This window comes from Nicotiana tabacum, chromosome 13 (assembly GCF_000715075.1).
Source record: "Nicotiana tabacum cultivar K326 chromosome 13, ASM71507v2, whole genome shotgun sequence".
NCBI lineage: Eukaryota > Viridiplantae > Streptophyta > Magnoliopsida > Solanales > Solanaceae > Nicotiana > Nicotiana tabacum.
In genome coordinates, this window is record NC_134092.1 from 7,527,920 (window position 1) to 7,539,356 (window position 11,437).

The following is an 11,437-nucleotide window of genomic DNA, read 5'->3' on the forward strand; positions in this document are numbered from 1 at the left end:
GAGTGAGACAAGTCACCGGATTTGAATTCCCGCTTCAAAATCTTCTTGTCATGAACAAACTTCATTCTTTCTTTATACATGGCTGCATTCTCATAGGCATGAAAACGGAATTCTTCCATCTCGTTGAGTTGTGTCATCCATAGATTAGCAGCTTCGGCCCAATCAAGATTTAATTTTTTCAATGCCCACATAACTTTGTGTTCAAGCTCCACTGGCAAGTGACACACCTTACCAAAAACCAACCGGTATGGTGAGGTGCCAATAGGAGTCTTAAATGTTGTTCGATATGCCCACAATACATCATCTAGCTTCTTTGACCAGTCGGTCCTGTTTGCATTAACAGTTTTTGCTAGAATATTTTTGATCTCCCGGTTGGAAACTTCAACTTGACCGCTCGACTGAGGATGATAAGGGGTGGACACCTTGTGCTTAACTCCATATTTCTCGAGCAACTCGGCAAAAGCTTTGTAGCAAAAGTGAGAGCCACAGTCACTAAGGATGGCCCTTGGGGTTCCAAATCGAGTAAATATGTTCTTCTTCAAGAAGGCGGTTACACTCCTTCCCTCATTGTTCGGCAAGGCAATTGCCTTGACCCATTTGGAGAGATAATCTACTGCCACCAAGATATATGTCATGCCGTAAGAGCTTACGAAGGGACCCATGAAATCTATTCCCCACACATCAAAGATCTCGACCTCCATCACAAAGTTCATAGGCATCTCATGCCTTCTAGAAATTGACCTTTGTCTTTGACATTGATCACATGCCTTGACCATTTGGTTTGCATCCTGATAGATCGATGGCCAATAATAGCCGCATTCAAGCGCTTTAGCTGTAGTACGATTTCCACCATGGTGGCCCCCAACTGGGGAGTCATGACATTCTTTGAGAATTTCAATTACCTTATTCTTCGGAACACAACGCTGAATGATGTTGTCGGCGCAAATCCGGAATAAAAAGGGTTCCTCCCAAAAGTATTGCCTACACTCCCGCAAGAACTTTTTATTTTGATAAGCTTCCAATCTGTCGGGGATAAGGTCACTAACCAAGAAGTTAGCGATGTCGGCATACCAAGGAGTGAAGGTGCTAGACAATGCCAATATGTGTTCATCAGGGAAGGCATCATTAATTTCAAGATCTTCTTTTGGTCTCCCTGCCTCTTCAAGCCTAGACAAGTGATCCGCAACTTGATTCTCTGTTCCTTTCTGATCTTTGACTTCAAAGTCAAACTCTTGTAACAAAAGAACCCACCTAATCAATAGTGGTTTAGCATCCTTCTTCGCCATAAGGTAGCGGAGAGTAGCATGATCGGTGTAGACTATCACTTTGGAGCCCAACAAATAGGCCCGGAACTTTTCAAACGCATAGACAATAGCAAGTAGTTCTTGCTCCATCACACTGTAATTCATTTGTGCACCACTAAGTGTCTTGCTTGCATAGTAGATAGGATGAAGAATCTTGTTATGCCGTTGACCTAGTAACGCTCCAATATCTACACCACTGGCATCACACATGAGTTCAAATGGAAGAAACCAATTGAGTGTGACAATAATAGGTGCCGTGGTGAGCCTTGATTTTAATTCCTTCAAAGCTTTGAGGCACTTCTCATCGAAATAAAACTTTGCATCCTTTTCAAGGAGCTTGCACATGGGACTTGCAATTTTTGATATGTTTTTGATAAATCGCCTATAAAAACCGGCATGCCCAAAAAACTCCGAATGCCTTTTACCGAAGTGGGATGAGGAAGCTTGGAAATGATCTCGATCTTTGCCCGATCAACCTCTATGCCCTGCTTGGAAATTTTGTGGCTCAGAACAATACCCTCGTCCACCATGAAGTGACATTTTTCCCAATTTAGCACAAGGTTTGTTTCCTCATATCTTTTGAGCACTTGTCTAAGGTTTTCAAGGCAATGCTCAAAGGAATCACCAACTACAAAAAAGTCATCCATAAACACCTCTAAGAAGTCCTCCACCATGTCCGAGAAGATTGACATCATGCATCATTGAAAGGTAGCTGGGGCATTGCATAGACCAAATAGCATCCAACTAATGGCAAAGGTCCTATAGGGGCATGTTCCTCTAAGGCGATGTTGATTTGGTTGTAGCCGGAATAACCATCCAAGAAGCAATAAAATGACCTTCCCACTAGCCGATCAAGAATTTGAGCAATAAAAGGCATAGGGACATGGTCTTTGCAAGAAGCACTATTGAGCTTCCGGTAGACCATGCAAACTCTCCACTTGGTCACCGTCCTCGTTGGGATGAGTTTATTTTTTTTGTTTTGAATCACGGTCATGCCTCCTTTATTTGGAACACATTGCACCAGACTCACCCAAGGACTATCGGCAATGGGGTAGATAACCCCGGCATCCAACCATTTTATGATTTCTTTCTTCACCACCTTTTGCATGGAAAGGTTTAACATTCTTTGATGTTCCATGCTAGGTTTGCTCTCTTGCTCCAGTTGTATCTTGTGCTCACAAATTCCGATGGGAATCCCTCGGATATCCGCTATAGTCCACCCAATGGCCTGTTTGTGCTCCCTCAAGGTATTCAATAAGTGTTCAACCTGTACATCATTCAACAAAGAAGAAACAATTACAGGTAGAGTTTCATTAGAGCCAAGAAATTTATACCTTAAGCGTAGTGGAAGTGGCTTGAGCTCAAGTTGTGGTGGCTCGATAATTGAAGGCTTAGCAGGAGGGGTGACTCTATTCTCTAAGTCAAGAGAAAGCTTCTTTGGTGCATAAGTGTAGGACCCAAGCCCTTCCAATGCATTCACCGATTCCATGTATCCTTCCATGTCTTCACCATCAAAATTTACCAAAATAGCCGCCAATGTCTCACCAAGGCATTCCTCTTCCATCTTCACCTCGACTGCATCCTCTACCTCATCAACAACATCAATGACTGAGATACTTTCGTATGCATGTGGCAATTTCATACCTTTACTCGCTTGAAAGATAACCTCTTCGTCATTAACTCGGAACTTGATCTCATTTCGTTCCGAATCCATAAGTGCTCTCCCGATAGCAAGGAATGGTCTCCCCAATATGATAGAGATTTATTTATCAACAACACAATCGAGGATAACAAAGTCGGTAGGGAGGAGAAACTTCCCCACTTTCACAAAAACATCATCAACGATTCCCACCGGTCGCTTTATTGAACGGTCGGCCATTTGAAACCTCATACTTGTAGGCCTAGGCATACGTAATCCTGCTTGCTTGTAAATAGCAAGGGTCATTAAGTTGATGCTAGCTCCATTATCACAAAAGGCTCGTGCAAAATTGCGCAATCCAATAGGGCATGGAATGGTGAAGGCTCCCGGGTCCTCTTTCTTTTGAACGGTGGTTGCTGCAATGATGGAACTAACCCGGTGAGTCACATTCACCACTTCATTCTTGGTGGTTCTCTTTTTAGTGATCAAGTCCTTCAAGTACTTAACAGAACCCGACATCTCTTGAAATGCTTCCACAAATGGAATGTTCACCGATAATTGCTTGAGAATGTCATAGAACTTCTCAAGTTTGCTATCATCGACCTTCCTAGCAAGTCTTTGAGGGAAAGGAGGAGGAGGCCTAGGAATTGGTGCTAGAGTTTTTGGTGCCTTTATTACCTTTTCCTTAATCTTTTCATTGTTCACTTCTTGAATTTTCACCTTCTTCGGGAGTCTTTCAACTTCAAAACCAATTGGCACCTCAACTTGTGCCTTAACTTCTTGTTCAAAATCTTCCACTTCGACCACTTGTTCATTCTCTCCTTGAAGTAGTTTCCCACTTCGAGTTGTGATTGCCATACAATGGGAAGTCGGACCACTCCCACTACCTTTTGGGTCTACAATTGTGTCACTTGGGAGCGTGCCTTTCTGCTTCGGATTTTGCTCTCTTGAGAGATCTCTCATTTGTATTTCTAACTTTTGTATGGATGCGGTGTGAGAACCCACAAGTTCGGTCATATTCTTCATTGAAGTGTCGGATCTCCCTGATTTTACAACACTCTTTTAAGCATGCTTTCTAACTTGGAATCACTTGAAGATCTTTCTTTCCAATGCGGAGAATTAGAATATTGCCCCTTTGGTGGAACATTGGGGTTTGAAATCCGATTTGAAAAGTTGTTGTTGTTGTAACTCCAATTTCCTTGATTTGAATTACCTTGGTCATTTCGCCATTGTTAGTTGCCTTTCCCTTGCGGGTTAGACCTCCATTGGTGTTGTTGTCCTGAACCTTGGTAAGATTGTCTTTGATATTCTCCTGGAGGATTGTTGACATAATTTGCTTCTTCGTACTCCTCATTCAACATGGGTTGCACATCTTCCACAACATTTTACCTTTTTTGTTTGGCTTTCAGTGAACATTTTTGTCAACACGTTGACGTTGGTGGCAAGCCCGACAATTATCTGATCTCTTTCTTGGTTCTCTTTAATCATGCTAGTCAAGGAGGGACTACCATATGTAATTCCACCCATGGTATCTTCCGAGTGCCAAGCTTTGTTATGTTCAGCCATCTTATCTAGGATTTGTGTGATCCTTGCAAATGTTTTGTCCATAAAGCAACCATCCGCTGCATTTTTGGCTAAGTATTGATTCATAGGATCCAAGCCCATGTAAAACTTCTCTAATAGAATATTATACGGAAAGCCATGATTCGGTGACCTTACCAAATATAGCTTGAATCTATCCCATGCCTCATGTAGATGCTCTCCTGGTAATTGCTTGAAGAAGAAGATTTTATCCCGGAGCTCAGACTTCTTGCTTTGTGTAAACCATTTTGCTAGGAATGCCCGGACAAGTTCGGGCCAAGTGTGGATGGAATTAAGAGGTAGATTTTGGATCCACTATTCTCGCCTCTCTAGTTAGAGAGTACTTGAACACCCTCAACCTTAGGGCATCATCCGAGACATAATTCTATTTGTGCATCGCACGCATACCCAAAATATTTCTGAGATGTTGTGTCGGATCATCATCGGTGGAATTTTGGAAGAACCCCTCCGCTTTTAGCATTAGGATTAAACTGTGTTTCACTTTGAAGGTTGCAACATCAACTATTGGAGGGACAATGGCATTTGTATCCTCAATATACTCATCTATATTCGCAAACATATTCTCTTCTTCTGGCTCGCCCATGTTTACCTAATGACACCAAGCAAAACAAGCAAAGTGTGGTGGAATAGAAGAAGACGTCAAGTGAAGCACACACTCGTTAGTAATTTCAAAACCATAGTCCCCGGCAACGGCGCCAAAATTTGATACGCTTAAACTAAAATAAATGGTGTAAGGTGGTCGATGTCAAATATAGTAACCCAACTAGGTTGGGGTCGAATCCCACAGAGAATAGGTGTGAAAAGGTTATTTGAGTAGTGTGAAACTTGACTTAAGTCGTAATCCTACTCCGCTAGCTTAAAGAGTGAGTGTTATAATTGTGAATTATTAATAAAAGCTATTTCGTTGATATGATTTGATTAAATTGATTAAGAAACCAAGTTTGTGTCTCCATCAATGGAATGCAATGATAATGGTGTTCATATTTTATATTTTTAAATGGAAAGCCCGTTGATATGCAAATGATTCCTACATTACTAACTAATATTTTCGAATAATTAAATAGTAGTTCCTCTTTATGATTTTTCCAAATATAAAAGAAGTGATAATTAAGAACAACCAATTTATGCCAAGTAGAACCCACTTATCCCTAAGAGATTCTATTAAACAAGGTTTAGAGCCTTGAGTTCTTGCTATTCAATTCTAGCAAACTCTAACCTACTTTCCCAAGTAAAGATAGAATGAATTGGCACTAGTCAATGTTTGCAACCATCAACTACAATGAAGCATGAGAAATGAATAGAAATCGACTAACCATTATCTAAACATTCACTGATAAACACACATTAACATTACACCCACATAGGATTCACAACCTTAGTATTTAAACTTAGCTACTCATACTAGAATACAAAAACAATATAATAAATATAGTCATGAAGCTCACAATTATAGACAAAGTTTTGGATTTTATCTCACAAGCTTCCATAATAATGGTGCATTCAATGCTCTAAGTGTAGCTTCCTTCTATCACACCAGATCTGACACAAAAACCCTAATCATTCTATTTATAATGGTCTAAAAGTCATGGTCAAAACCTGACAAAAATACCCTTCAGAGATATTCTGCGACCGCAGATGGCATTCGCGGTCTGCAGAACTTAATTTCCATCACAGAATTGGTTGACAATCGTCCAATATTTTCCTTCGCATTTCAGTTATGCGACCGCATAATCCATCGCATATCATCCTTCAACTAATTCCTCTTATTATTGTGCGATCAGTATGGGGTTCGCATAATTGTTATGCGACCGCATAATTGATCGCATACATGGCGATCAACATCTGGAATAGACTGATTCATTATGCGATACTTCTGCGACCCGCATGTCAGTTATGCGATCGCAGATCAGCCGCATTTGCATCCTTTCATAGCTATTTGACAACTTCTCTTATGATCTTGGTTCTTCAAGTCTCGTCTCCTGCAAACCACCAGAACTACATAAGAAATGACTTATAATGCTTTAAAAGACGAGCTAAGATCTATGTAATTAGTATCAAAAGTGCCGCAATTCTACGGCACATCACCTCTCCATGACCATTCCTCATTTTTTTTTTTGCATTTTAGGGAAATAAAACTGGAATTCCTCCCAAATTCCAGATTTGTGTTATAGCCCACACTATCTGGTGGGGTCCGGGCCACCGGACCTGTATCGCCTAAAAAATTTTTGTCCCATAAAAAATGACCTTAGGAACAATAGTCATCGCCTCACAATGACCGTTACTCATATTTTGGCATTTTAGGGTCATAAAACTGAAGTTCCGCCAGATTTCTCAATTTTCGAGTACTATAGCCCACACAAGCTGGTGGGGCCCGTGCTAGCAGGCCCGGATCACCTAAAATATTTCCGCCCCATAAAAAGGACAAAACGAACAATAAACACTGCCTCTCCATGACCGTTCCTCATTTTAGGCGTTTTAGGGCCATAAACTAGAATTCCTCCCGATTTCCAAATTTTCGTGTATTATAGCCCACATCATCTAGTGGGCTCAGACCACCAGACCCGGATCGCCTAAAATTTTTCCCTCCCATTAGAAATGACCTAAGGAACAATAGCCACCGCCCTGGCTTGACCGTTCCTAGTTTTTTGACGTTTTAGGGTCATAAAACTGGAATTCCGCCTGATTCCCATATTTTCGTGTTCATAGCCCACGCCATCCGATGGGTCTGGGCCAACAGACCCGGATCGCCTAAAATTTTTCCGCCCCATCAAATACGACCTAAGGAACAATAGTCACTGCCTCACCATGACCGTTCCTCATTTTTGGCATTTTAGGGCCATAAAATTGGAAGTCCTCCCAATCCCAGTTTTTCGTGTTCTATAGCCCACGCCACATGGTGGGGCCGGGACACCAAACCCGGATTGCTTAAACAAAATTTTGGCCCATCAAATATGACCTAAGGAACAATAGTCACCGCCTCGCCATGACCGTTCCTCGTGTTTTGGCATTTTGGGGCCATAGAACTGGAATTTCGTCCGATTCCCATATTTTCGTGTTCTATAGCCCACGGCATATGGTGGGGCCCGAGACACCGGACCTGGATCACCTAAAATGTTTTCGGCCTATCAAATATGACCTAAGGAACTATAGTCACCGCCTAGCCAAGACTGTTCCTCGTTTTTTGGCATTTTTGGGCCGTAAAACTGGAATTCCTCCGGAACCCTAGATTTTCATGTGCTATATCCCACGACACATGGTGGGGCCCGGGCCACCGGACATGGATCGCCTAAAAATTATCTGTCCCATAAAAAATAACCTGAGAAACAATAGTCACCGCCTCTCCATGACCATTACTCGTTTTTGGCATTTTAGGGCCATAAAATTGGAATTTCGCCCGATTCTCGAATTTTTATGTGCTATAACCCACGCCTTCTAGTGATGCCAGGCCACTGGATCCAGATCTCCTAAAATTTTGTCGGCCCATTAAAAATGACCTAAGGAACAATAGTTGTTGCCTCGCCATGACCGTTCATCGTATTTTTGCGTTTTAGGGCCATAAAACTGGAATTCAACTCCATTCCCAGATTTTCGTGTCCTATAGCCCATGCTATCTTGTGGGGCCTGGGACACTGGCCTGGATCGCCTAAATATTTGTCGGCCAGTCAAAAATGACCTAAGGAACAATATTCACCGCCTCGCTATTACCGTTTCTCATTTTTTCTTACGTGTTTAGGCCATAAAACTAGAATTTCACTCGATTCCCACATATTCGTATGTTATAGCCCACGCCATCTGGTGGGGCCTGGCCACCGTACCCGGGTTGCCTAAATTTTTTTTGGCCCATTAAAATGACCCGAGGAACAATATTCACTACCTCTCTATGACTGTTACTCTTTTTGGTGTTTTAGGGCAATAAAACTGAAATTTCGGTCGGTTCTCTGATTTTCATGTGTTGTAGCCCACGCCATCTGGTGATGCCCGGGCCACCGAACCTGGATCGCCTAAACCTTTGCAGGCCCATCAAAAATGACCTAAGAACAATAGTCACATTCCTCCTTTTTTGGCATTTTGGGCGTCATAAAATTGGAATTTTGCCCGATTCTCAAATTTTCGTGTGCGGGGCCCAAGTCCACCGGACCTGGATCGCCTAATATTTTGCATGCCCATCAAAAATGACCTAAGGCACAATAATCACCGCCTGATTCCTAGATTTTTGTGTATTATAGCCCATACCATCTTGTGGAGCCCGTGCCATCGGACCCGGATCACATAAAAGATTTTTGGCCTAAGGAATCGAGAGTAATTCCACTTCATGGCCCTAAATCGACATAAGAAACAATAGTCACCGCCTCACCATGACCGTTCCTTATTTTTTGGAGTTATAGCGTCATAAAACTGGAATTCCGCCCGATTTCTCAATTTTTGTGTGCTACAGCCCACGCTAGCTGGTGGAGCCCAGGCCACCAGACCCGGATCGCCTAAAATTTTGCCGGCCCATAAAAAAGGACCTAATGAACAATAGTCACCGCCTCGCCAAGGCCGTTTTTTATTTTTTGGCGTTTTAAGGTCATAAAATTGGAATTCCACCTGATTCCCAGATTTTCGTGTGCTTATAGCCCACACCACTGGTGGGGCTTGGGCCACCAGACCCGGATTGTCTAAAATTATTTCGACCCATCAAAATGACCTAAGGAACAATAGTCACCGCCTCGCCATGACCGTTCCTCATATTTTGGGTGTTTAGGGCCTTAAACTAGAGATTTTCCCGATTTCCAGATTTTCGTGTCCTATAGTCCACGGTATCTGGTGAGGCCCGGGATACTGGACCCGGATCGCCTAAATTTTTTCTGGCCTATTAAAAATGACCTAAGGAACAATATGCACTACCTCGCCATTACTGTTCCTCATTTTTGATGTTTTAGGGCCATAAAACTAGAATTTTTCCCGATTCCTAGATTTTCGTGTCCTATAGACAACGCCATATGGTGGGCCCGGGCCACCAGACTTGGATCGGCTAAAATTTTGCCGTCCCATTAAAATGACCCAAGGAATAATAAACACTGCACGGCATGACCGTTCCTCATTTTTTGGGAGTTTTAGGGCCATAAACTGGAATTCCACTCGATTCCCAGATTTTCGTGTCTTATAGCTCACTCTATCTGGTGTGGCCCGGGCCACTGGACCCGGATCGTCTAAATTTTTGTCGGTCCATCAAAAATAACCTAAGGAACAATATTCACCATCTCGCTATTACCGTTTCTCGTTTTTACATTTTAGAGCCATAAAAATAGAATTTCACCCGATTCCCAGATTTTCTTGTGTTATAGCCAACGCCATCTGGTGGGGCCTGGCCACCAGACCCGGGTCACCTAAAATTTTTCTGGCATATCAAAAACAACCTGAGGAACAATATTCACTGCCTCACGATGACTGTTACTCTTTTTGGAGTTGTAGGGCTATAAAACTTGAATTTCGCCCAATTCTCAGTTTTTCATGTGGTGTAACTCACACTTTCTGGTGATGCCCATGCCACCAGACCCGGATTGCCTAATAGTTTGCTGGCCCATCAAAAATGAACTAAGGAACAATAGCCCCATTCCTTATTTTTTGGCGTTTAGGACCATAAAACTGGAATTTCACCCGATTCCCAGATTTTCATGTGCTGCCCATACCATCTGGTGGGGCCCAGGTCCACCAGACCTGGATCGCCTTAAATTTTGCATACCCATCAAAAATGACATAAGGTACACTAATCACCGCCTCTCCATGACCAGTCTTCGTTTTGTATAATGTTAAAGCCATAAAACCAGAATTCCGCCTGATTCCTAGATTTTCGTGTGCTATAGCCCGCGCCATCTTATGGAGCCCGTGCCACCGGACTCGGATCACATAAAAGTTTTTCGGCCTAAGGAATCGAAAGTAATTCTAGTTTATGGCCCTAAAACGATCAAAGGAATAATAGTCACCGCCTCACCGTGACAGTTCCTTATTGTTTGGCGTTATAGGGTCATAAAACTAGAATTCTACCCGATTTCTCAATTTTCGTGTACTATAGCCCACGCTAGCTGGTGGGTCCTGGGACACCAGACCCGGATCGCCTGAAAGTTTGCCCGCCCAACAAAAAAAACCTAAGGAACATAGTGACCGCCTCGCCATAAACTAGAATTCTTCCCGATTCCCAGATTTTCGTGTCCTATAGCCCACGCTATGTGGTGGGGACCGAGCCACTAGACCTGGATTGCCTAAATTTTTGTCGGCCTATTAAAAAGACCTAAGGAACAATAATCACCGCCTCTCCTGATTCCTAAAACTGAAATTCCACCTGATTCCTAGATTTTTGTGTGCTTATAGCCCATGCCAATGGTGGGGCTTGGGCCACCGGACCCTGATCGTCTAAAAATTTTTGACCCATCAAAACGATATAAGGAACAATAGGCACTGCCTCTCCATGACTGTTCCTCATTGTTTTGGCATTTTAAGGCTATAGACTAGAATTTCTCCCGATTTCTAGATTTTTGTGTCCTATAGCCCACGCAATCTAGTGGGGCCCAGGCCACCAGACCTGGACCGCCTAAATTTTTTCCGGCCTATTTAAAAAGACCTAAGGAACAATATTCACTGCCTTTCCATGACCGCTCCTTATGTTTTGGAGTTTTAGGGCCATAAAACTGGAATTTAACTGATTCCCCGATTTTCATGTGCTTATAGCCCCTGCCACTAGTGGGGATTAGGCCACCGGACTCGGATTACCTAAAAAAATTTTGAACTATCAAAACGACCTAAGGAACAGTAGTCAGCGCCTCTCCATGACCCTTCCTCATTATTTGGTCGTTTTAGGGCCATAAACTAGAATTTCTCCCCATTCCTAGATTTTCGTGTCCTATAGCCCATG

At 42.7% G+C, this 11,437-nt stretch overlaps 1 protein-coding gene across 1 annotated transcript; it reads right to left on the reverse strand.

Moving 5' to 3' along the window:
* Positions 1-3,066: 3,066 nt before the first annotated feature.
* LOC107801048 (uncharacterized) lies at positions 3,067-3,906 on the reverse strand. The gene has a single exon (XM_075228602.1). The coding sequence runs from the start codon at positions 3,904-3,906 to the stop codon at positions 3,067-3,069; it is 840 nt and encodes a 279-aa protein (XP_075084703.1).
* Between the last annotated feature and the right edge of the window lie 7,531 nt (positions 3,907-11,437).